The sequence below is a fragment of the Pelmatolapia mariae genome, linkage group LG14 (assembly GCF_036321145.2).
Source record: "Pelmatolapia mariae isolate MD_Pm_ZW linkage group LG14, Pm_UMD_F_2, whole genome shotgun sequence".
Lineage (NCBI taxonomy): Eukaryota > Metazoa > Chordata > Actinopteri > Cichliformes > Cichlidae > Pelmatolapia > Pelmatolapia mariae.
Window position 1 is genome coordinate 40,841,896 of NC_086239.1, and position 27,445 is coordinate 40,869,340.

General features: G+C 44.9%; 2 protein-coding genes across 3 annotated transcripts in view; both read right to left on the bottom strand.

Moving 5' to 3' along the window:
- Positions 1 to 276: 276 nt before the first annotated feature.
- Positions 277 to 6,279, bottom strand: LOC134640981 (zinc finger protein 345-like). Its single transcript, XM_063493119.1, has 6 exons — positions 5,988 to 6,279; positions 3,937 to 4,123; positions 3,564 to 3,847; positions 3,394 to 3,463; positions 2,377 to 3,142; positions 277 to 1,701 (listed from the first exon to the last, which is right to left on the bottom strand). Exons 1-6 carry the CDS (start codon positions 6,096 to 6,098, stop codon positions 906 to 908), a joined length of 2,214 nt encoding a protein of 737 aa, XP_063349189.1. The 5' UTR covers positions 6,099 to 6,279; the 3' UTR covers positions 277 to 905.
- Positions 6,280 to 8,739: 2,460 nt separating this feature from the next.
- The window catches only part of nyap2a (neuronal tyrosine-phosphorylated phosphoinositide-3-kinase adaptor 2a), a 47,101-nt gene continuing 28,395 nt past the window's right edge, over positions 8,740 to 27,445 (bottom strand). For both annotated transcript variants that reach the window (XM_063493255.1, XM_063493256.1), the window contains exons 7-8: positions 16,559 to 16,671; positions 8,740 to 12,093 (exon numbers count right to left, since the gene is read on the bottom strand). In XM_063493255.1, coding sequence (XP_063349325.1) covers positions 11,872 to 12,093; positions 16,559 to 16,671 — 335 coding nt within the window. In that variant the 3' untranslated portion in view covers positions 8,740 to 11,871. The remainder of the gene's footprint in view (positions 12,094 to 16,558; positions 16,672 to 27,445) is intronic.

Below are 27,445 nucleotides of genomic sequence, written 5' to 3' on the forward strand. Positions count from 1 at the left end.
AACATCACGTTCATGGATTTAAAGGGGAGCTCCGCTCTTTACTTACCTGTTGCTATGGAGAATCATTGCATAAGAGCTGCACTGATATTAATCACGTATGGACTTAATATCTGCACAGCTGTCTGATTTGAACCTACTTCCTGGTTCATACTCTGCTCATACACTCAATGTGACTTTAACTAATCAATGTAATTTTTAGCTTTAGCTACATAAGTCTGCACGTTGAATTTAATGGACAAAATGTATTTGATTGGTAGACATTAGCTTTGACACGTTTCAGCTGCATTTTAATCTGAATTATTACTTCACGTTTATCAAGGGCAGAAAAATCATTTTGAAGCTGGAGCAGCACCTCCAATAAAAGCTCGTCAGTCAAAGGAGGAGTTTTATTCTACACACTGAAACACAGCAGAGTCATTTTTTCACAGATGAAACAGAAACTAAACGTTTATCAGAGCTGCTTTCATCTGATTCTTCTTCTGTCACTGACTGAGGTCAAGGTCTGTTTGATTGTGGCAGCTGAACGTAAATCACCACGACCAGGTGAGACGCCAGGTGAGAGCCAAAGTCCATTTAAAAGAGTTTTACCTCCTAAGGCTGGAGATGCTGTCAGGGCCCAGCTACTCTTTAACTTTGTGTTAGATTTCCACCCGAGACATGCGGGGGCGTCAGGTGAGTGTGCGAGGTGGTTTTGCAGCAGAGATCAAACATTTTCTGTGTCGCTGACTTTAACAGGGGATAAAAAAACAGAAACCCCAAAGGAACAAACCAGCCAATCAATGCCGGCTTCAAGAGGCGGATGGACACACTCCCTAAATACAATTTGATGTTGATGTGCCGGACACAGTCGCGGGGGATGGAGTCAGTGGGAATTGTCGGGGTTTTCCCGCTGGCCTGTTTCCGTGTCACTGCGCCGTGAATTCGTGCGTCCATGGGAACGCGTCCGTCTGCTTCCTGTGCTTGCTGGCAGAATCGAGCGAGTCGTGCTCGCTGTCTCCACAGCGGTGTTTCTTGAGCTGGCGTGAGTCAGAGAAGCCCCGCCCACAGCGTTCGCACGAGTACAGCTTGACACCGGTGTGGATCTGCATGTGAGACTTCAGCTGGTTGGACTGGCGGAACTTCCGGCCACACACGGCGCACTCGTACGGCTTCTCGCCGGTGTGCACCAGCAGGTGGCGGTGGTAGTTCTGAGGTGTCCTGAACTCTTTGCCGCAGTGCTCGCAGTGGTGAGGTTTGACACCCGTGTGCAGAAGCTCGTGCTGCTTCAGCTGCGATGCCAGCAGGAAGCCTTTGTGGCAGACAGCGCAGACGTGCGGCCGGTCGCCGCTGTGCTGCCTCAGGTGGTACAGGTACAGGTGACGCAGGTGGAAGGCTTTCCCACATGTGTCGCAGGTGAACTCTTTGTTTTGGGCGTGGCTCTTCTCGTGCGTGCGCAGCGAGCTGCTGCTGCTGAAGCTCTTTGGACAGACTTTACAGCTGAACGGTTTGACTCCGGTGGACCGCCGCCTGCCCGCCTCCCCGCCGGACTTTCCCCGATCGCCACCGCTGCCGTGAACCAGCTGCTGGTGCTTCTGCAGCTGGCAGTTGTAGAAGAACGTCTTTCCGCACAGGTCGCACATGAACGGCTTTGCCACGCCGTGAACAAGCATGTGGGTCTTCAGAGCCCAGGTCCCCGTGAAGCCTTCGCCACACTGATCACACCTGAGGAAGGAAGGACAGGTGAGGAAGGGTGAGAGGTTAAAGAAGACGCAACTCACAGAAATCAACACGATCTTGATGTTTTGAGTGATCAGCACACCAACACAAAAACAGCGTTCAGCATCTGTGCCGAGTGCTCGTTCACAGGGTCGTCTGCAGTGCTGGAGGCTTTTTACTGTACAGCACTGCGAAGTTGGCCCCATATAAATAAACCTGAATTGAACCGAATGAACGGAACAGGAAAGCTGACGCTGGTATTTCTCGTGTCTGCCTGCAGCGCCGTGCTGCGCTCTGCTGGTGGTTCACTGGTGGATGTCAGCAAACAACCCCGCCTCTGCTTCATGTTTGACGTTACGTTGAAGCACTCATGAAATCCACGATCACCTTATTTAATCAGTTCACCTGCAGTCGCATGAGTCTAGTCTTCCTGCTAAGGACCGCGCTGATGCTGTTCACCTGTACACCTCACTCAGGTACGTTAAGAGACACAGGCAAGCGTTTCGCCCGCGGGTCAGAGTGCACCCTGGAGCAGCGTATGTATGTGACCCTTGATCTTTCAGGTGTGTGTTTTTGTCAGATGTTGTGTGTTGAGCCAATAAAAAGCAGAGATTTCTGTCAAATACCGAAACGGACTCGCTGAGACCCGGAAAATATACGTTATCGTTTGGGGCCTCGTACCTGAAGGGCTTCTCCCCGCTGTGTAGCCTCAGGTGTCTCTGGAAGTTGTATTTGAGGCCGAAGCTCAGGCCACAGGTGGGACAGGTAAAGGGTTTCTCTCCCGAGTGGACCACGCGGTGCTGCAGCAGCCCCATCCGGCACTTGAATGCCTTGTCGCACTCGTCGCACTTGTACGGGCGTTCCTCGGAGTGCGACCTTTTGTGAACGCGCAGGTTGCTGGCGGTGGAGAAGCTCTTGGCGCAGGTCTGGCAGGAGTACGGCCGTGCCCCGGTGTGCACGGTCTGGTGCTCCCGCAGGCTCTTCTTGCGCGTAAAGCTCTTTCCGCAGACGTCGCACATGAAGGGCTTGACTTTGGCGTGCGACACCTCGTGGTATCGCAGTGCCCCACTGGAGGTAAAGGTGCGGTCACATGCGTAGCACTTGAGTGGCGTTTTCTCAAGCCGGTGACAGGCCTGGTGCGCTCGAAGCTGACGTGGCAGCCTGAACTTTCTGTCGCATTGGTCACAGCGCAGCAGCTTGTCTGGGTCGCTCTCCTGCGCCTCGCGGAGACGGTGGGCGAGCAGGTGGCGCTGCAGTGTCTGCGCTTTGTAGAAACCTTTGTCGCAGGAGCTGCAGGGGAACGGCTTCAGGTGGCACGCGGCGTGCTTCAGCAGCTGGTGCTTCTGATGGAAGCCTTTGTCACACAGCTCGCAGAAAAACCTCTTCTCCTTGTACAGCTCCCTCCTCCGCCTCCTCTCCTGCTCCTTCTGCTGCTCCTCGCTCACACCTGAACAGTAAGACAGACAGGAAGTCAGAGACGCTGCTGCAGGTTCGACAAACAGAAGTGACTGATTAATGGACCATCAGCTGTTCTGAAGGACGACATCATCAAGATCCTCACGTACTAGGTCTTCAATAATCAGGCCCCATCTCATCTTAATGTAGCGCATCACGCCATTAGAGCACATCGCTCTCACACCACAGGCTTACCTGTGCTTCGTACAGTATTTAAAAGTAGATGGGAGGCAGAGCTCTCACCTGTCGGACCCCCGGGCACCTGCTGATCATCATGTTTCTGTCCTGCGGGTTCAGACTTCGTCTCTGCTGCCTGGAAAACGCGACGACAGATAACCATGGTATTACTGGTCACCACATACAGAACCATCAACCAGTCAATCAACCAGTTTGAAGCAGCTGTCGTCACTCACAGCGTCACACTGCTCTTCGTGGGTTTCATCACCTGGAAGCTCAGCGGCCGGCTGATCCTCACAGTCAGGAAGTGATGTCACATCTGCGGACTGGATCACATCACGTGACACCTGAGGATCTGCAGAGAAGTGCGTCATGTCTAAAACGCCCACAGCACCATTCTGCAGTGCGGTCAGACTGCTTTGGCCTGTGACTGGTGCGTGCACCGGCGGGCTGAGGATGACCACAGCCACAGCAGCAGTGGCAGCAGCTGATTGGACATCCAGAGACAGGGTGGGTGCATCTGCAGGAGAAACCAAATGAGTTTCCTGTGAGACTTTAACCCAGGGTTTTGAGCTGAATGACTGTTTGACCTTTGACCCTGGGCCTCACCTGCCGGGCTGAACTTCACCAACGGTTTGGCCGTCCTCGAAGCGCCGGGTGTGTTTTCGAGGAAACTCAGTTCTGCCCTGAGAGCTTCATTTTCCGCCTCTACGCTTGCATACAGCTCCCTGAAGACTCTGCAGATTTTACGGACCGCCTCTCTGGCCAAGCTCCCCAGCACGGTGGACAGGTGAGCCTGCAGCACAGACGCAAGGGTTACATGATAGATACACAGGTGGAACAGGTAAAACATCTGATCTGAGGACCCGAGCATAACTGATTTCTGATTACACAACCTGTAGACAGGTCCCGCCCACAAACACCTGAGGAGTTCACCCTCATGCCACAACATGCTGACTCTCTCGGAGACTGACTGATGCTCACAGCGAGTGTTCTCCATGACACGCAGCATGTTTTCAGTGCCTGACTGACTGTCGGCCTGTGGCACGAACACCGACAGTGCGGAGACAAACCTCTTACCGAAACCATCCAACCTGACTTGGACGAGTTTCCATACACGGCGAACCGCTCCACCGAGGACGCTGTTTCCACAGCTCTTCACAATCACCTGCACGCTCACAGTCATGTGACGATGTCATTCACAGATTTTACCTAGGCATGTAATACACACGCTGGTTAGCGAGCTGAGCACTCTGGGCCACGGTTCCTCTCTGCTTTTATTTATCTTTTTATTCCGTGGACAGTTGGTGCATGCACAATGACAACAAAAGGCATTTCCAGGCCTTCCTAAACACAGGTTTCCCCCAAAGCTGTGTGCTGAACCCAGTGACTGCAGCCGCAGCTGCACCTCAACTTCCAAGTTCACAGATGACACCATGATGCTTGGCCTCATTTCTAATGAGGGTGGTTAGGCAGAGCAGACCCGGCCCCACTGTACATTCACGGGAGCTGTGTGGAGAGGGTGCACTCCATGAGGTTTCTGGGCGTGCAGATCTCTGATGATCTCTCCTGGTCTGCAAATACCACGGCGGTGGTAAAAAAGGCCCAGCAGCGTCTCCACTTTCTGAGAGTGCTCAGGAGGAACAACCTGGAGGAGAGGCTGCTGGTGACATTCTACAGAGCCACCATAGAGAGCATCCTAACGTACAGCATAACAACATGGTATGCAGGGTGCTCAGCTGCAGACAGGAAAGCACTGCAGAGGGTCATCAACACAGCCCAGAAGATCACCGGCTGCTCTCTGCCCAGCCTGGAGGTCATTGCAAACTCTCGGTACCTCAGCAGAGCTGGCAATATCATCAAGGACCTTTCTCACCCCAGCAACCAAGTGTTTGAACTATTACCATCAGGCCGACGGTACAGGTCACATAAAACCAGGACAAACAGATTCAGGGATAGCTTCTTTCCCAGAGCTATCACCATAGTAAATAAGCACAAAAACAACTGAAACTGCTTAGCTACTCCATACTGTCACCGTCAATTATTATGCTGCTATTCTTACTGTCATTATATTAATGCTGCCATCCTGTATATATTGTACCTACTATTGTTTGTTTTATTGCACCTTTTATATTTTACATTTATATTTATTATTGTATTTTTGCACCAAGGGAGTGGCACTCCAATTTCGTTGTACCCTGTACAATGACAATAAAGGCTATTCTATTCTATTCTAGCGAGGCTGCACCTTTAAGGTTTAGGTGCTGCTGTTGATGCTGGTTAACCTTAAGCTTCTGTTTAGGTTAAGTAGAGGATGATGACGTCACAACACCTGCGGCAGGTGAAGATGAGGCTGCGAACAGATCCGTTTACGTACAGCATAAACTTTGGTCCTGTGAGCAGTTACAGCTACACCATGCGCGTGCACCACACTTCTGGACAAACCTGAAGGCATGCGCACTTCAGAGCTGCATATTCCTGGGTCAAAGGTCAAACACCTGCCTCCAGGCGTCTCCTGCGTGTCAGTGGGCGGGGCCAATACGTGGCGAAGATCGGCCGTTTTTACCTTTGATCCCTTATTTTCTGCAGCATGTTTTTAACGCGAAACCGGAAGTGACGGCGGATTTTGCTCTCACATAATCTTCACCTGAGCTCCTCACCTGGCCGTGCTCCGCTCGCGCGCCCTCCCTTCCCAACTCGTGCACGGCGCTCCCCACGGCTACCTCCATGATCAGCTCCACCTGCGAAGAGAACGTGCTCAGGGCTGCCATGTTGTCTTTGTCCCGTGCCGGTCCGCGCGCACACGTTCTCGGAGGTTCGGACGAACCGACCGAGGAGGGTTCGGGTCAGCCGGTCCGGGTCAGAGGTCAGACGAATACACTCTCCGCGGGATGATTCCCCGCTCTCTTTGCAGCCAACATGGCGGTCTGACGCGATGGTTACTTCCGGGTCAGAAGGCGAAGCTCTCTTCTTCTCCTTCTTCGTGGTAGTACCGCCACCTGCTGGAGAAAAGGTGAAGCGCTCAACAAATTAACTGAGCGTGCGCGCCCAGAGCGTCTGCGTCATCAGAAAAATGAGAAAATTGGAAAAAAAAATCATATCCAATTCTTCCTAACATAACAGAGGTACATTTTAAAACGTCAGATGAAATGTATCCAAAAAACGATGTTGTCATACTGAAATTTATTTATGAACATCAGTCCAACAATGATTAAAGAAACATATGTCCACAAGGTTGAGCCTGAAAGATTATAAAAAAGAAAAAACTGTTACAGTGTAACAAAGGTCAACACAAAATGTGAAGAGAAAAAGTCCTTTACTGTATGTCAAAAGAAGAAAAGTAGAATAAAAAAGAGCAGTTGTGAGTTTTTCATTCAGCCATCTTTTCATACACAGTTAAGCTTCACAGCATCTACATTTATGGATAAAAAGATATCCCTCATAACAGCACTGTCTTGAAACCAGAATGCAGATTTTATTATCAATAACTATCCCGACGGTTGAGTCGCCCTGGAGTGCATGCAGCTCCACGTGCCGTTCCAAAAAGCTTCAACCCATTCACAGTAAAAAAAAAAAAGTGATGCAGGCTTTCAGTGTCGTTTTCACAGAATACACACGTATTCAGATTAAATTTCAATCTTATAAAAATCGTATTTATTATTTTGACGTTTACTTTTTTTACTTTAGGAGAAAGGGGAAGAGAAATATATTTTCTTCGTATAACCCTAATCTTCTCATTCTTAAATTCTTTAAGAATATAACTGGGTTAGGACAAAATAGCTCTGATCGCCTTGTTTGTGTCACAAAAGTTAATTCCTGCTCTGCGGAGCTGTGTCAGTCCAGAGGAGACCTTAGAGAGCATAATATCCTCTTTATCTTTGATCTCAAAGGGACACTTTTATAGTTCCATCACCGTATCTGATGTTGAACTTCTCACAGGTAACAAGTCACATCCTCCTCATCTGTAAAATGGGCTACAAGCCAAATCCCTTTGGATCTCCATTCATCCACAGATTATTTACCCAGTCGATGTACCTGTTGTTGTACTGTGAGGAGTAAAGTTATGTTTGTATATTCATTTCCATTAAAGAGGCACCTGCTTATGGAAATCTGAGAGTTTAACTGGTAATGAGCTGCAGTCTGAATCACAGTGAAGCGAAATGAGTGAATGAAGCAAATGCTGAAAAACAAAACCTGTCTCCCCATTGGTCAGTCCAAAATGTGACATCCTGATGTGTCGCTCAAACCCCGAATGTTTAATGAGCCAAACAACATTTTTAAGTTTAACATAGGAGTTAAGTACCAAAAAAAGCCAAGCTACAGAAAAAATAGTAAAGAACTGAACCGAAAAACTTAGGACTAGCTCAGTGACAGGTGACGTTTAGTAGAGCTCTATTGGCCCAGTAATAATTTTTTTAAACAAAATTGTTCATCTGTCATCACCTCAGATCGTCTCCAACCGTTTCCCAGCCCGCCTCGCTTGTTCAGTGTGAGGCCACAGCCTCCTCCCAGTCCTCCCACAGCAGCACGTCTGCAAAGTGGAACCTGCCGCTCTTACCGACTGCTGAGTCGACGCTAAATCTCTTCTTTCACATGTCTCCAGAATAATGATATGTTTCTGTGCACCACATCCATAGCTTCCTCCGTCTTTGCCCCCATATCAGGTGCGATTTTGGAAAGTATTCAAAGGAAGAGGTTATCAAATGAAAAATGAGAAAGGGAGATTAAGAAAGTAGGCAGGAGTACTAAGAGGCTAGGTGTGCAGATAAGAGAGATTTCAAAGGAGAACTAAAAGGCTTAAAGTGAGCTGTATGTGAGGCTGGACACCAACGAGATGAGAACTTGTATCGATTGGCAGAGACAGAGCTAGCAGGATGTGGAGGATGGATGAATTCAGGCAGGAGGGAAGAAGAAGACCTCAGAGAGGGTTCATGGATGTAGTGAAAGAGAACATGCAGAGGGTTGGTGAGAAAGATGAGGATGATCCATTGTGGCAACCTGCAAAGGGAGCAGCTGAGAGAAAAAGAGGAAGCACTTTAATTCCTGGACTTGATTTAATAATCACCTTTTAAATTCTTATTGCTGATGCTGTATTTTTTCTTATTTGCATTTAAGGTGAGCTGGTGTTGTGGTGCTGGAACCACAGTTTCCCTCAGGCGACCTCCCCAAGAGAGTAATAAAATTCTGCTGGATTCCAGAGGGAGATACATTTCTGTCTGTAACACGCTGGACATATTCTTGCTAAGTTTATTTAAAATCAGAATCACAGTTTAAGAGAAATCTCATGTTTGAAAACATACAGTCACTAATGTTTTACTCTGCATTCTTTGCTTTGACCCAGTAAAACCATGAATCTGAATCCACAGTGCTAAACTTTGACTCCAGTTTAATGATAAAAATGGCAAAAGTGTGTTCATTAAAAATCAGATTTATTTTCATCACAGTGTCACAACAGTCAATAAAAATAAACACAGACCCTGAACTCGTTCACCTGGACCCTGATCCAGGAAGCAGCTTCAGCAAACTCTGAACTTCCTGTTCCAGAAGATTCGAGCTGGTCCAATCAGCTCTGAGTATGTTCAGCCTGACAGACCAGGGCAAAGAGTCAACAAAGAGCACTCTGTCATCGTCACAGACTGAATAAAGTTTGATTTAGATCACCTGATGTGACCTTTGACCTTAAATCCAACGATCAGAGCCAGTTTGCCTACAGCATCTGTTATAGAGCTGTCTGCATGCCGCTCAGACACGGTTTGAACATTTCAGGAAGAGACGTTTAAATCGGGAACACAGTTCCAAAACAGAGCCGAACCGAACCTCGGTCTGATCCGGTCTGAATCCGTGCTCCTGATCCAATTTGGATCCATCCTGCAGAGTGAGTGCTGTGGACTCCCTGCTGTCTGGCATACCCACTGAGAATGTGTTAAGGTCAGAGGTTACAGTGAAAAATAAGTGTTTGTACGAACTTCGCTCTGATCTCTGACAGCTATTCTACGAAATGGAAGGTCAGTCAAATGGTTGGGCTGAAGGACTCGGGGCGGAGTCAGAGAGAACACCTGCCAGTGAAAAGGTGAAGTTCACAGAGTCTGTTGCCACAGTAACGGACTCAGAGTTTAACCGTCATTCAGGAGTTTTAACTGAAGCTGCTTTCTGGAGCAGGACCCTGATTCAGTGCCAGCACTCTACTCAGTCACAGAGACACCTGCCCACAGGTGAAGTACACGAATGAGAGTGAAACAGCGCCATCATGTGGACAAAATGAGTCTTCACTGACCTGATTTTTATGTGACTGACCTTTACATCATCATCCCGAGCCTTAAACCAGGCGTCACTTGAAGAATAAAATATTTTAGTTTTTCGTGTTGCATGGAGGAGTCATGTGACACTCTCAAGTCATGTGACTGTTCCCTCAGTGCAGTGGTCAACATGACATTACATGTATGTAATTACCTTACATACAGTACCGTCATCTTTTAGTGATACAGTGATGATGTACTGATTACATGTTGGTCCCTCTCTCTGACCGGCTGCTGATGCTACAGCCTGTGCTACGGCTGCTCACACTCTGGCACAGAGGAAAGGATGAAGACAAACTGAGCAAGCTCAGGAAGTCTTTGTGGGAATGGACATCATCATCATCATCACGTTGTTACCTGGCTGCACAGCTACAGTCAGCATCATGGGATCGCAGTAGAATCTGTCCTGCTGTGGTTCTGGTGTGTAACGTTCAGTGACACCGAGTGCGGTGGGAACAGATACAATGATTTAAACATTTCACTGATAGTCTGAGGGAACGATCAATCGTATGTTTCACAGACACTGATTCTGTTCATTGATTAATCTTAAAATTTCTCAGGACAAGTTAATAAAGTTTTATTTTAATATCGACTTTTACAAACTGAAGTGCACTTGGTTGATTACAGGAACAAAAAGCATCAAATCGTTAACAAGGACGCTATAGATGACACGATCACACTCTGTATTGATCACAGCGAGTGTGAGAGTTTGTGTGCATATCCAAATATGAAATCTCCCCACGGCTTCGAGAACAGCTGCGGACAAGATGGTTAACCTCTGTGGCAGACAGGAAGTCACGTGACCTCAGAACTGGAAGACACGTGCGGTCGTTTACACGTGGCCGAGTAGGCGGGGCGTGCACGACGACGAGGAACGGGCCCTCATCATTCCTGTCAAACTTTGATGTTTGTAGAATCAGCTGAGGTGGAGACGTCACATGACTGGATTATAACCCCGGCTGAGATGCTCCTCTGTTACACAAGAGCGAGGTTGCTGTGAGCCAAGACTTCAAATGCCGGGTGCTGCTGATGTCACATGATTTCCTGTCCTCCATCTTGTCTGTAGTCAGACGCCACATGGCTTGAGGCTGATTTACATTTATCTGATATCCCATAATGCTTTGATTCAGGGCTTTGATTTGACATCATGATAATCAATCAGCTCATTCACCAATGATCAATAAACTGCATTCATCAAGCGAAAGCTTTCTGCAGACCGTCATCATCATCTACTGCCCCCAAAGAAGTGACCTTTGACCCTGACAAAGCTGTCTCTCCCTGTTGTTGACGACAGTCGGGGGCAGCTGATGAGAGCAGACGAACAAACAACCTGTCAAAATATTCTCTTTCCAAAATAGCTTTTCTCATCTGAATAAAAGTGTTTTCCATATAAAACATGGTCACGTCCTGACAATTCTTTCACACACAGATGAGCAAGCCTTTAATGTTTTAAATATAAAAACACGATTAAGCAACATTTTCAGCCTTTTTGTTACATACTTTATAAATGACCTTTTTCTGCTACACAACTGTCAGACTTAAAAAAAACATCAGAGTCTTTTACAGATAGAAAAATAACGAGTAGAAAGACGACAGAAAGCTCTGCTACACCCGAATGACCACGCCCTTCTAGCGCTGCTTATCAGGTAACCCCAGGGGCAACTTCCTGCTTAACCCATGCAAGGAAACAGATTGGCTAATCAATATCCAGATCACTGGGAAACCACACCCCCTTTCTCTGTGAAGACGCTGATTTGGACAGTGCCTTTTCCTGGAGGTGAAACTTCCTTCCTAGAGGGCTCTGTGTGCATTACTGCCCTCTGCACAGATTGACTGATTTCTCTGATTATTCTTCTGATGGTGAACGGACCTGGACACATCAGGACATCTGCAGCTTTACTGTGGTATGTTCTTTCTTTAAGTGACAAACATACCACAAGGAGGAGCAGCTCCACCTGTCAGTTTTTGTATATAACTGAAGAACGTTTGCTCTTTCATGACTATTAGATTCAGTATAACTTGATTTCATGTAAAAAAGTGAAGATGCTCAGAAGGGCAGAAAGAAGTTTAGTCAGATGACTTTCAGCAGTGGCTCTGCTCTTGCTCTCGTGAAACAAGGAAGGAAAAGCATCTTTGATCACATTAAAGCATTCAGTGCAGGGTGGAACCTCATCATGATCATCATTGCTGTGTTTCTCCGTTTTACACAACACTGTTCTGGGTGTTTCATGGTGCGAGTATTTGTCTTTCAGATGGCGGTGTCCCAGAACACGGTGGCAGCGTGGCCAGCGGCAGTGGGCGAGGCCGAGTATGGCGGTGGCTGCTTCCTCTTCCAGCTGGGCAAGATGGGCATACTGTCCTGTTTGCACAGATTCTTATCTGGCCGCTGACGAGCTTTGATCTCTCGACATAAAACTCTCTTTTTCTCAATCATCTCCATCATGGTGGCGTCGCCACATAGCCATGGCATCTGGACACAAAGAACAGCTCGACATCAACAGACCCATACCTCCCTTCTCACTGCAAACTACACTGAGACACACAACGTTACTGTGACGTTTCACACAACCGCTGGCTGTGGACGCCCTGCAGGTTCACCGTCACACTCCTATTCCTAACCTGTTTTCTTTGACCTCGATAAAAATGTCACTGAGGTCAAGGAAAAGAGAAGAGCCGTATGCTGAGGACAGGAACAACCTCACATTTGTTTTTCCTCCATGATGTGACATCGGATGTCTGAAGTGCTCACACTACAGTTTGCAGAAGATGGACTACAAAACCTCCATCTAACTTCCCTACAACATTGTTTTCTGGAGGTAATTTAAACCTGAAAAGTCCGTGAAATATAAGGTTTAATTTCAACCTTATATTTCACAGACTTTTCTGTGAAATATAATATAACATCCAGGGTTAGATTTACTAATGTCTGCAGCAGCACAAAGCCGTCTTTTGATGTTATAAATGTGCTGGTCAGTTTTAAGGTCTTAAATAATCAGGCCCCATCTTATCTTAATGACCTTGTAGTACCATATCACCCTATTAGAGCACTTCGCTCTCACACTGCAGGCTTACTTGTTGTTCCTAGAGTATTTAAAAGTAGAATGGGAGGCAGAGCCTTCAGTTTTCAGGCCCCTCTTCTGTGGAACCAGCTTCCAGTTTGGATTCAGGAGACAGACACTATCTCTACTTTTAAGATTAGGCTTCAAACTTTCCTTTTTGCTAAAGCATATAGTTAGGGCTGAACCAGGTCTATTTATTTATTTGATTATTTATTTAAAATTTTGTACTTTGTAAAAGTGTAGTACATTTTTTTTTGGTAAAAAACAGTAAGATACATTTAAAATGAGTGAGCAAAACACACACACACACACACACACACACACACACACACACACACACACACACACACACACACACACACACACACACACACACACACACACACAGACACAACATGAACAGAGTTCCATACAACAAATAATGAGATTAATGCTGACGAGACTCAAAATCCATTTATCGCATCATGACTGAAGCTGTGAAAGTGTTTACACTCTTTGCTTTGCTCAGGCAGACAACTGCGGGACATTTGTTCAGCACAGGGCACGAAAAATGTCTTCAAGGGTGGCGGATCAGTATTATGTATAATCTTGTATACTAACTGTATGTCTGAATACAGAACTCTATTACCAAAACATAACTTATCATGTTGTAAACAAATGACAGTAATGATATGATTTTCTGTCCAGCCTGTTTGTGGACTGATCTGACGGGTTGTTTGCCTGTGACCGTCGCGAGAAGAAAGTCATTGCTTTGAACAAAGGGTTAGATGCTTCATCAGTTTCCTAATGTGTTTACAATGAGCTCTGTAGTATTTCATATGGTTTTTAAATGTAAGAATAGAATCTAAAAGCCCTTTTCTGATTAGTGCCTACTTGGGTCAGCTCGGCACAGGTTGACTCAGTTTTTAGGGTTTTCCATTATGTACTAGTACCTTACGTACACCTAATGTCCCATTACGTACAGGTACTTTTTTAGCACCTACTCAGCAAGAGTTCTGGGCAATCCGAGGTGATCTGAAAACATGGCGTTAGCCTAAGCAGCCCCTTTAAGCCCTGATTTTAGTGATTGTTTTCAGGGCTGTATCTGTTTCCCTCATTACTGGTGTAAATTGTGATTTAACTGAGCCCAGTCTGGTTTTCTGTTATCCTTCCGAGACACACTAAGTGCCTCTGAAGGATTAGGAAATTTGGATATAAGTGTCTTGAAGGTATACATTAATTTCCTACTGGATAACTGAGAACCTACATGGACTGATCCCTACAGGCTTGTTCACTGTTCATTTCATTTCATTATATGTTCCAGTTGTGCCTTATTTCATTATCAAAATGCTGTGTTTCCCTATTGGGCATTAATGAAATGCACTTCTCCTCTTTTAATGCGGGGGGATTCCCATGATGCCTGGGTGTTTCTTCTTCACTCACTGTGTTTATGCACCTCTCTGCATTTAATGATGAGTTATTGTCACGTCTGACTGTGGCAGATGACGGACACAAACGCAGAAACAACATTTGTATCTTTCGTGTCAGCACTGCATTTTCAAATTCCAGTGTAATCTGTACTTTATTGATCCCCGTGGGGAAATCCCTCTCAGCATTTAACCCATTCTGTCACGGCTCGTAGGATGAGCTGTGTGGAATTATTAAAGGACCCAAAACGCAGCGGTTGTGGCAGATCACTGCCCCCTGCCTGAGCCTGATTCTGCCAGAGATTTCTGCCTCTTAAAATAGAGTTTTTCCTTCCCACTGTCGGCGAGTGCTCGCTCATAGCAGGTCGGGGCTTTTTCTGTATCATTAGATTACAATAAAAACCTCCTTCACATGACTACTGTTGTGATATATATATAAATTAAACAGCAATCATATTTTATGTCGTTTTGTTTTGGTTTGTGGTCTCCTTTTGCTGTTCTTGGGGATTTTTTGGGTCCTTTTTTGTCCCATTCCTCTTTGTGTTATTTTTGTTGTGGGTTTTTTGGTCTCTTTGTAGTCCCAAACAGTTGTTTCTGTTCATCTGGACATAGCGTATTGAGCATATTTGTCACAGCTGCAACGGCAGACCTGTGGAGGCCAGGTAAGGACCCAAACACAGGCGCTGACTTTGATGGGATGAGTGAGCTTTTATTTATAAGTGAGCAGGATACAGCAGAATGGAATGCACAGAAACAAAGGGGAACCTAAACCTAAACCCACAGAAGACACAGAGGGAGGGTCTCACAGGGAGGCCATGCAGACAAACCAGCAACAAGCAGGACAAAACACAGGGCTTATATACACAGTGGAGTAATCAGGGAATAGGTGACAGGAGGGAAACACATCTGGGAGAAATCAGGGCTAATGAGACCAGGGAAGAAAAACTAGACACAAGACAAGACATGGACCTTCAAAGTAAAACAGGAAATTCAACAGGTATGCACAGACTCAACACTAAGACGTCAGACATGGCAACAGGGAGGAAACATGGAGACGTGGGACGAGGGCAGGCACAGTCACACAGAACAGAAGGAGCTCAAAATACAAAACCTGAGAACAAGAATGACTACAACAGAACCAAAACTATTAACAGTGACAACCCTAAATAACAAATAATCAAGAAACACAAATGAAAAAGCTACAAAACATTGGGTCACTGACCCAGGACCATGACAGTATTGTCCCACTCCCACAGAGTGCACTACGTCCAGATGAACAGAATCAACTTTTGATTTTCTTACGTGAATGATTGAGCACGTGTCAGGACGCCTCTTTGTAGAGTTTTGTGGTGTTTTTGCGTTGTTGTTTTTTTTTGTCTCATTGTTTTTTTCATCTATTGGTGCCATTTATGGTTTTATTTTTAGTCTTTATTGTGTTTTGTGCCTCTTGGTGTTGTTTTTGTCCCCCTTTTTATTCATGAGCATATGAAATCTGAGTTTCTTGTTGTGTATTGATTCATTTAGCATCAGTAGGCATTATCAGTCTGGCATGTGATTGGATGTTACTCTGTGATGTGGCATCCTGATGAATCTGTCTTTGTGTCAATATTAACAGTTACAGTTAATACTTTAAGCTTTATTGTCTTTTTTTTCTTTTATTGTCTTTTTTGAGTTAGATAAGTGAATGGATGGACACACACACACACACACACACACACACACACACACACACACACACACACACACAGAAAGACAGACAGAGAAGACAATAACATGTTTTTAATTTGATGACCTCACGGTTGTGTGTACGTGTGAAACGATCACAGCAGGATCACTTTGACATTCATACATTTTGATTATATTATAAACAAATATAATAAGATTATAATTATAGAAACAACCATATTGTACAACATAATCATTGTTAATAAATGACTGAATTTAAGTTTTGCTTATATGTTAAAGAAGTGGGATAGATATTAGTGGGTGGAGTTATTATTGGTGGAAGTAGGTGTGGTTACATCCACATGTTCAGGTAAAAAGTTTACTGACACTTTTAATTCGATCTTTTATGATTTAAACGTTTTTAATTTCAGAGTCGATTTGAACAGTGTTGTTGTTAGTTTAGTGTGATGTTGATGTAATGTTAGTATTAGCATTTAACTTTGTATCACTACAGAAACTACAGTATAAGTATTGGAGCATTTAACCGCATGCTGTTAGTTTCAAAATGAAAGATAAATTCAAAAGATTGAAATATTTGACATGAATGATACAAAAGTCTAAATTAGTAAAAACGTGTGCACATCTTGTCAGACTTCAGCTGATGGACCAAAGCTTCTTTTACTCTCAAGTTGTTTTATTTTCTCTTGTTCAGTTAAAACCTGTGTAAAAATATTTCAGGTCATTATCATCTCAACATGTAACACAGACAGTAAACAGGTAAACAGGTGCCTTACACATGCTGTACCTGGCTTAGGGCAAGGTGATGCGGCTCATGCAGGTGACGATGTGGCGTGCCACCTGGTGAAGGAACTCCTGAAGTCGAAGCTGAACGGCCGAGCTTACCCGCAGACTTTGGTTCTGCAGATACAGATCAGTGATCGTCAGTAAACTCAAAGAGACACCTTGGTGCACATATGTTTCTGTAGATTTTCAGTCCTCCAGGGGTTCTGTTACGAAATAAATATATATTCTTAATGCTTACTTTCTGTTTATATTGTTTTATAGAGCCCAGTGTAGGAAAACGCCCTTGTGAGTTAGAATGTGTGCCAAAAGTCACAGAGTAGACTGTGCAGAAAACAGGAAGTATAGTGCAGAGCTGCAGAGGCATATTAATAAAACACAGGAAAGCAGACAGAAAAAGCGGAACTAAGTAAACTGTGTGTGTGACGTATAGCAGAACTATGTACAGCCATGCTGGCTTCAAGGGCTTTCAGACCTGAGCGTGTATGTTCGTGTGACAGGTCTCCATTTCCGGAAATGTAAAAATAAAGATTATTTTTTGAGCTTGACCACTCTGAGTTCAGTCTTTCTCTGTCGCCAAAAGAATTCAAAAGAACGGAATTTAATAGTTCTTACCCTTTTGTTGTTTTTTTACCTCGGGGTAAACCTTTCCACTACACAGTGGCCCGAGGTCAGGGCTATTACTGACACTGAATAAATTGACGTTGCTTTTGGTTTGATTTACACTAACTACATCCAATCTACTTCATTTTAACGACTAAAACCTTGTCAAATAAACATGATGAAGACATGTTGTCAATGTAATAATCACAAAGACATTTATTTATTATGTGTATGTGAACCTGCACAAAGAACAAAATGCCAAACAGGTTAACTTTCATGGGAATCAAACTGAAGGCTCCAGTCAGGCTTAATTACACAAAAATAATTCATAATTCAATTTTACTACAGCAAAAGAGAAGAAAAAACTGGATAAATAATGTGATGATAAAATAAATACATTCAAAATAATTTTCTGACTAAATGAATAATTAAATAAATAAACTGCTATAATGAAAATATAGCCTTATAAAGTCATGGTCCCGGGTCGGTGACCCAGCGTTTTGAGTTTATTGTTATTATTTTTTAGTTTCTTCTGATTTTGTGTTAATTCTTATTTTGTATTCTTAGGGTTTGGTTCTTGTGTTCAGTGTTTTAGTGTTCTCCCTTCTGTGCTCTGTCTGTGTCCCTAAGTTAGTGTTCTAGAACAGCTTGTGAGTTTCCTGTTTTACTTTGTAAGTCTGTGTCTCGTGATGTCAGTTAGGAACAGCTGTGTCTCCATCCTGTTTGGGCCATTCCTTATTCCCTGCTGTGTGTATTTATAGTGTGTATCTACCTGTGCTCACCGTCGGTTTGTCTGTGTTATTCCGTCTTTCTCCGTGTCTCCCCTGCTTTCTCCATGTCATCTCCGTGTATCATCCCGTGTCCTTATGTTTACAGGTTTGTTTATTAGTTTTGCCCAGTCTAGGTTTTAGTAGCTCCCTGTTCCTTATTTCCTGTTTTTGTACTTCGCTGTCATTGTAAATAAACACTCACTCGCACCCCAGCCAGTACCTGCATTTTGGGCCCTTTTCTCATAACACCACATGACTGTTGCCCCAGCCGTGACATATAATCTGTGAGTGAATCTGAAAGTTTCAGCAGTAAACCGTTTTTCATTGGCAGAACCAGAAGTTACTCTTTATGTTTAAGACAAATGTACAAACAGTCACAGCAGGTAACTCCCCTTTACCTGAGACACCTGAGCCTGCCTCTGAGACACGATCAGATCCAGTCTGGGTGGGGTTGGGGAAAGGATCACTCTCTGAGTCTGTTTCGGGCTTTGGTCTTGGTTGTGACCACAATGGAAAATCCTGATTCACACAGATGTGAAGTTGTGAATGGGAGGAGTTTCACAGCTCTCAGTGCCAGACATGGGTCCTCCTTTGAGACAGCACTCCAGAAGGAGCCCACATCAAGTTTGCTCCACTGCAACTTTAAAGTGCTGTTGGTGGAAACTTCCAGAAGCTGTGAGTCCAGATGTGAGGGCAAAGCAACATTTACAGCGGGATCCACAGGAAATGGGTCCAAAATCCACACGTGTCCTTCTCTGGGATCCTCAGGGATCATCAAATGTCTGTGTCAGTTGTGAAACGTGCTGACAGAGTCACGGACCTTCACCTGAGGGGAGTTTTCCGAGATGTGAGACAAAAGTGGAAACATGTCCATCGTCGTCTCCTGGGCCCTCTTAGTCTACAAAGCAAGTTTCCTCTTGAAAGCTTCAACTTTCAAGAGGAAACTTCAACTTTCCTCAAACGCTTGAGGACCATTCCTGTCCCATCTCACCTCACTGTGGTAGAGAGCTGGACACGATCTGCTTCCATGTCCTCACAAAGCTTGTCAAAACATCTGGAGTTCACAGCATTATTTTTAATGAAGTTGATGGTTTTCACACTTACATCCATCACCTCGTGGAACTCTGCTTTCATGGTGGAGAAAACTGGGTCCATTTAGCTGCTGGTGCACGATCAAGAACATGATGTTGTGATGCCTGCAAGTCATTGAAGCTGCACCATCACTGCATACCCCAACACTGTCCTGCCAGTCCAGGTCCTTCTCAGTGAAGTAGTTGTCTTTTCTTTCAAAAGTCATGTTATTAGACAAAGGTTTCAGAGCAACGTGTAATACAAAGTACTTCAGAATTTTCACATTCCGTTCCCTCCCCGACCATTAAACAACAAATAACTGGCAGCGACTAAACAAAACATAAAGAGAAACACATAACCAAACATAAAACCAAATAACCAAACAAATAGACAGGAAAAAAAAAAAAAAAAAAAAACGGGCAAGGGGGAGAATCCGTGGGTTACTCAGAAACAATAGTCGTGGGTTTTCAAAGAAATCCAGAAAGGGGACCACAGTTTATAAAATGTGTGTTTTGACCCACGAACTGTATATCTGATTTTTTCTAAATCCGTACAGGACATTATATCTTTTACCCATTGCACATGCGAGGGGGGAAAAGAGTCTTTCCACTTTAGTAAAATAGCTCGTCTGGCCAGCAGTAATGAAAGGTTTAGTGCTCTGAGTCTGGAGTTGGGCAGCTTCAGGTCTGCACCAAACATAGCACAGAGTGGCTCTGGTTTAATTTGAGGACTTCAGATATCGTTTGGAAAACAGAGGTCCAAAGGTTGGTCAACGAAGGACAGGACCAGTACGTATGAAGTAATGTACCACCCCCACACCTTCTACTGACTGGGTCCACCTCTGGGTATATACACACCAGCTTAGCGCTGGATCAATGCCCCCGATGAACTATCTTAAATTGAATGAGTGTGTGTCGAGTGCACATCGATATATTGTGAACTTGGCCGAGGACAGAGTCCCACAGTTCATCTGTGATATGAAAGTTAAGGTCTTGTTCCCGTACATTTAATGGCAGCTACTGAAGAACATTGTAAGTGGGAGGCTGATATTGGAGGTTGGACTGACCATTACAACATCATCTACTGGATTGTCTGGAGGTTTTTAGGGGAATTGTGCTGTCATAGTCTGCACGCAGTGTCTGACATGTAAAAAATGAAAAAACTGAGACGTAGCAATGGCAAATTTAGTGGATATTTGAGAATATTTAGACCCTTTCTGTGCCAGATGTGAAAAGCATTATCTGTCATTGAAGGAACAAATAGGTGGTTTGCTGCAATTGGACTTTGAAGTGAGAAAGCCCGGTAGGGCTGGGCCATATCATACCCTTCACGGTAATATCGGTACAATGTTAGGCAATGATAAGAAAATGAACTATCGCGATAGAAAATGGGTAAAACGTGCATGCGCAGTGCCTTTGTTTTCATACGCACATGGCCGAAAAAGCATGGCGGCAACCAATGTTCCCTCTAATTTTTCATGTGTCTGAGCGAACACACAAACTCCCTGAGCGGTCCCTTGGACCACTGTGAGCGACATCAGACGTGTGCACTGTGGTCACGCCAGCATCTAATCCATCCAAGTTACATGGTTTATTAAAATAATCAAATTACAGCATTTACATTTATGTTAGACTACTTTTAAACTGCTTTGGCCCACTTACAATGAAAATGTAAAAAAAAAATCTAGCCATTGGCCTGTGTAGCATGTTAACACTATTGGAAGTAAAAATAACTTGAACTCCAATTTCGAAAACACAACTTTCTTTCTATTCTTTTCTCTTTTTTTTTTTTATTTTTATAAAGCTCTGACTTGTATTATGAGTGTGAGTCTGTGGTCTGGGAGAGAGTCCTGTAACTCTCTGTCTGCAAAATACAGTATATAATGACCAATGCTGGGCAATTAATTATATAGTTACTCCTCAAAAAAGTAACTCAGTTTGGCAAACAACAAAGTTTTTTGCAGCTATTTTTTTTTTAAATGCAGCCAAGGCGTTTTTAAATAAACATTTCAAACTGTTTACAGAACAATCAGCTGTTCTGCATCAAATCTGATGCCACACAAATTATTTGTGCCACTCCAAAAAATAATTTCTGTCCACTATGAGATAAAGGAGAACAACAGCCTGATACCTGCAGGCCTGACAACAGGAGATGTATCACTCCTGTAACACCTGTAACATTCAGCAGTCGCCTCATTGTTCTGACACACACAACAAAACTATTGACTACACTACACACTAACTACACACTAACTACACAAGATTTGCGCTAAACGTCGCAAATCTCTCACATCTGAAAACACGCTGTCACTCCTAAAACTTCCCCCCCGTTTCTTAACAACTAGATGCCACGTTGCCATACCATTTTTTGATTGGTCGACGTGGTACTTTTTTGGACGAATAGGAAAGAGAGAGGGTTGTGGGGGTTTGGTTTTGCTCACAGGCTTTCGAGCCTTTTTCCTTATAAAACGCCGTTTTTACCGTTTCTTCCCGCAGTAAATATAAACAACGATAGTATTCAGGAAGAAAACCAAACATTGCATATTTTTATCATAACTCTGGTTTTACGTGGCCTATCAACACAATTTAAAAACTGGTATAAAGTCCACACTTTTTCCGTCAATTGTTCCGTCTGTCCTGCTCACATCTCCAATGGTTGTACAAGTTGTCATTAACGTGGCTTCACTCCACATCAGCCACGCCGCTTTGCTAGCTAAAACACCGGTGTCGGCACATAAGGACGCTGTCATAGCCTGTCAACCACGTTGATTGGCTGCGCATACGAATGTGAATCGCATCATTGACTGGACTCTGGGATAAGGTGGCATCGTTCTAATCCCATACTGGAGCAGCCAGTCACTTACTGACTAACACTGCAAAACAGAATTGTTAACGTATTTATTTTAATTTCAATTCAGGTTAGATTTTTTTCTGTGCGCAACGCAGATTTTCTGTGCGCAGAGACCGTGCCGGCAGTGCGCAATTGCGCACGTGCGCAGCTTAGAGGGAACATTGGCGGCAACGGAGAATGAGAAGGGAGGAAAGCGGATCGTTGAGTGAAACGGATGAACCAGAACTGGTTTGTAAAAATGGTGCAACCTCAGTGATGTGGAACTGGTTTGGTGTTTGTCCGTCAGATACACAACAAAGCACAATTTTTTTGTAGAACATGCAAGGGGGCCGTCGTTATTGCTGTATTTCTCAGACTAAGGTGCTCGTAAATCTGGGAGTAATCTGGGTCCTAAACTCCGTCCCTTCAGGTCCCAAAGTCAAACGAACACTGCAGCATCACTGAGAGTTAAAAACTGTCTAAATTCTTTCATCTTTAATAAAATGATCAGCGTTGCTGCTTTACCAGGTGTAACTATTTAGTTTAACATCCAGGCATCCATGAAAACAGAATTTATTACATTCAACGGAGTTAGAAGTTAGCAGGAAGCTAGCGGAAGTTAGCTCGCTAGTTTAGCTAGTTACCTAAGCATGATATCCCATATGGAAAAGATATATATAAATCTTATAAAGTTTGTATCTGTCTTGTGTGAAACTTGTATGAAAAGCATACAAGGATGAAAACAGATATAAGATCCCTTGAAAAATTATATAATGAAACTTGTATGTTTTGGATACTTACTAAAACAATATATGAAAGTAATGAGAAAGTGGCCACTTTCATGAGTAAATCATATAAGTTTTTACTATTTCTTTTCCATATGATATAGCATGTTCTGACTGAGAACGTACAGCTCTGCTATCACTTCCAACATAAATGAAGACAGGAAACTAAACAGCAGTGACGTTTGTAGAGTTACTGAAGTTGGGCTAGCCGCCATCTTAAATTAAAGATGGCGCCGAGTATGGCAGCCTCGTCGCGAGCTCCCCCAAGCAACAGCTGTTTTTTGTGTTTAATTTTACTTTTTCTTTATTTTTTCACGAGTAGCACATGTCTCCTTGTGTACGACCGACAAACCTTACTGGACATAAAAGATGGACTTTCTCATCACTTTCCGGAGTTCAAGTTTTGCAACACGGACCCTCCGTTTGCAGACCCCCCATTCATCTCACCTGAGACGCCTTTGTTCTGGGCCCGTGGAGGCCGCAAACGCCGACGCAGAGGGAGAAGATCTGGCGTTCTGGTTCGACTGAGACGGCGCACTAACAGACCACCGTTACCCAGTTTATTACTGGCTAATGTGCAGTCTCTGGAGAACAAGCTGTGCGAGCTTCGGGCACGGATCTCATTCCAGCGAGAGATGCGGGACTGCTGCGTGATCTGCCTCACAGAAACCTGGCTATCGGACAAGGTACCGGACTCCGCAATACAACTACCGGGGTTCTCTGTGCACCACGCGGACAGGTCACAGGAGCTTACTGGGAAAAGCAGAGGCGGTGGTGTATGTTTCATGATCAACAACAGCTGGTGTGATTATGCGAACGTGCACCCGGTCAAATCTTTCTGCTCACCGGACCTGGAGTACCTGATGATTAAGTGCCGGCCATTCTGGCTACCGAGGGAATTCACAGCAGTGATTATTACGGCGGTTTACATTCCCCCACAAGCCGACACTGACCGAGCACTCAGGGAACTGTACAGCGTGATCAGCAGTGAGGAAACCGCACACCCAGAGGCGGCGTTTATCACGACCGGGGACTTTAATAAGGGTAACCTGAAGAAAGTCTCACAAAAACTACACCAACACATCCATTTCAGCACTCGTGGAGACCGGCTTCTTGACCACTGCTACACCTCTTTCCGGGATGCATACAAAGCCCTCCCCCGCGCCCCATTCGGCCAATCAGATCACCGCTCCATCCTGCTCCTGCCCGCCTACAGGCAGAAGCTGAAACAGGAAGCTCCAACGGTGCACCGTTGGTCGGACCAATCGGAGTCTACGCTGCGGGACTGTTTTGATCACGCGGACTGGGAAATGTTTCACGTGGCTGCTAAAGACATTGATGAGTACACAGACTCAGTCTGCGGATTTATCAGAAAATGCGTGGAAGATGTCGTCCCATCCAGAACAGTTAAATCCTTCCCAAATCAAAAACCCTGGATTAACAGAGATGTTCGCACAGCACTGGCGGCACGGAGCACCGCTTTTGCCTCCGCGAACACATCGGACTACAAACACGCACATTACCAACTCCGGAAGACGATCAAAGCAGCCAAACGTGAGTACAGGGACAGGGTGGAGCAACAGTTTGACAACCCTCGGAGTATGTGGCAGGGACTAAACACGATCACAGACTTTAGAGGGAAAACCAGCACACCGCAGACCACGGCCTCTCTGTGTGAGGATCTAAACGTATTCTACGCTAGATTCGACACAGCGAACACCATGAGACCGGACAGTGCGCGCACCGCGGATGACGTCAGTGCGCACACTGTGTCTGAGGAGGATGTGCGGAAGTGCTTCAGGAGGGTGAACGCACGCAAAGCTACTGGTCCGGACGGGATTCCCGGCCGCGTCCTCAAGTCATGCGCGGCTCAGCTGGCTGGAGTGTTTACACACATCTTCAACCTTTCCCTCTCTCTGTCTGTAGTCCCAGCCTGCTTCAAAATGGCCACCATCGTCCCTGTACCCAAATCCTCCACCATCTCCTCATTGAACGACTGGCGACCCGTAGCCCTGACCCCCATCGTGAGCAAATGCTTCGAGAAGCTGGTCAGGGACTTCATCTGCTCTGCACTACCTGACTCACAGGACCCTCTACAGTTCGCATACCGCCACAACAGGTCCACTGATGATGCCATAGCCCTGACACTCCATGCTGCCCTGTCACACCTGGAGAAGAGAGACACGTATGTGAGAATGCTGTTTGTAGATTACAGCTCAGCATTCAACACCATCGTTCCCTCGAAGCTGGACAGGAAACTGCAGGATCTAGGACTGAGCAGCTCCCTCGGCAGCTGGATCCTTAACTTCCTGTCTGACAGACGCCAAGTGGTCAGACTGGGCAGCACCACCTCATCCAGCACCACCTCATCCCCCATCACACTGAACACTGGTGCTCCACAGGGGTGTGTACTGAGCCCTCTCCTGTACTCACTCTACACCTACGACTGCACGGCCACTAGAAACTCCAACATCATTGTGAAGTTTGCGGACGACACTACAGTGGTGGGTCTTATTACCAACGGTGATGAGACGGCCTACAGGGAGGAGGTCAGCGCCCTGACCCACTGGTGTCAAGACAACCATCTCACCCTCAACGTCGCAAAGACAAAGGAGTTGATAGTGGACTTCCGGAGGTGCAGAGAAGTACACACCCCCATTACCATCAACGGCGCCGCTGTGGAGAGAGTGAGCAGCTTCCGCTTCCTTGGTGTACATCTGGCTGAGGATCTTACGTGGTCAGTACACATAAACAAAACAGTGAAGAAGGCGCAGCAGCGCCTCTTCTTTCTCAGGAGACTGAAAAGATTCGGCATGAGCCCCCGCATCCTCAGGACCTTCTATCGCTGTGCCATTGAGAGCATCCTCACTGGATGCATCACCACCTGGTACGGCAACAGCACCGCTCACAACCGCAAAGCTCTCCAGAGAGTAGTGCGGTGTGCTGAACGGATAATTGGAGGTGAGCTTCCCTCCCTCCAAGACATCTACAGGAAGCGGTGCCTGAGGAAAGCGGGGAGGATCATCAAGGACTCCAGTCACCCCAGCCATAAACTGTTCAGACTACTACCATCAGGAAGGAGGTTCTGCAGCATCCAGTCCCGTACCAGCAGACTGAGAGACAGCTTTTTCCATCAGGCCATCAGACTGCTGAACACTTCATAGACACCTCACCCTCACTACTGGAACTTCAACATTATGCACTCCATACTGTATATAAATACCACTGTTTTGCACATACCAACCTCTGTATATTTTATATATCTTATTTTATTGTTTACTTTATTTCATTTGTAAAACATGTATATACATACTATATACACACTCAAACACACACACGTAGAAAAACATATTTAGTATACACATTCAGTAATGTATATACCTTTACATATTGTACATATATTTATTACTTTTTAGATTAGCCATTTTTATATTTTGCTTGTTTTACATTATTGTATTTTGCACAACTCTGTTGCTTGTGAAGCTCACACACAAGAATTTCACTCACATGTACTGTACCAGTGTACCTGCACATGTGATGTGACAATAAAAGTGATTTGATTTGATTTGATTTGATTTGGTATATAATGATGTGCTACGTGATCGCTAGCGACACAGCTATGTTAGCATAACATAAACGGTGAAGCTGCAGGATGAACGCTAACTTTTTTCCACTCGCTAAAAGTTAACGTGAGGGTTCCTGATGGTTAGAGACAAATGCAATCACATGGCAGGATGCTGTAAACGGACCAAACTTCAGTCAGGAGAACAACTGAGATAATCCATCCACAATACGAGGTTAGTCATTAATATACTGCAACAACATGGGAATAGAGCAGCTGTGATAGAATACAGCATTAATGAATCAATGGTACAGAAGTGGAGGAAGCAAGAAGAATGAGTTGAATAAAGTTTGATTTATCTGACTGCTTTGTTGCCTCATAATCCCGTGCAGCTTATGGTCCGAAAAATACGTATTTGACTTTTTTATTTGGCACACTGCAGTTTAATGTAGCAAAGCACCTCTTTTTAACTGCAGTGGATATTATACATGGTTATGCTCAGGATATGTCAGCCCATTTCTACTGGAAATGCCTTTTGGTTAAACTTTCAGCAAGGAATTTGCATTTGCACTGTTAAATGTTTATATAGCTTTAATGCACATAAAAAACAGCTGCTGGTTTAAGTGAAAATAAATGGATGGGGTTTTTTTGCGCTAGTAAAGTTGTGGAGTTGTATTTTGTCTCGCATCAATTATATCGTCAGTTATATCGTTATTGCAAATTTTCAAATATATATCGTGATAAATATTTTTGGCCATATTGCCCTGCTCTAAAGCCCGGAGGCCAAGACTCTTCCTAAACTGAGACCAGATTCTAAGACCGCTGGACTACTCTATGATTGCTAGGCTAGGGTAAAGGCAGGGCCAGAGGGAGCGATGAGCCCAAAGTTGTGGGTAGAGAAATTTTTCTGCTCGACTAAGACTCCATGGTGACCCAAAGTGGTGATGCCAGGTCAAGGTGGTACTGTCGCACATACAACATACACCAAAATAGTCAGAGTAGTGACAGTTAGTTACCCCTTACGCCGTGGGACTAGCATAAAGCAGTTTAATCTGGGAGGCAATTCCAAACCTTTCTAAAGTAAAAAACAAATACTCCCACTCCACCCTACCAAATTCTTTTTCTGCATCCATAGCAATAAAGCATTCAGCCACAACATGGGGGTATAGATAATATTAAAAAGTTGCTGTATGTTAAAGAAGAAATGTTGATTTTTAAGAAGGCCAGTTTGGTCGGGAGAAATTGTAGCAATTTTTTCCAGCCTGTGTGCC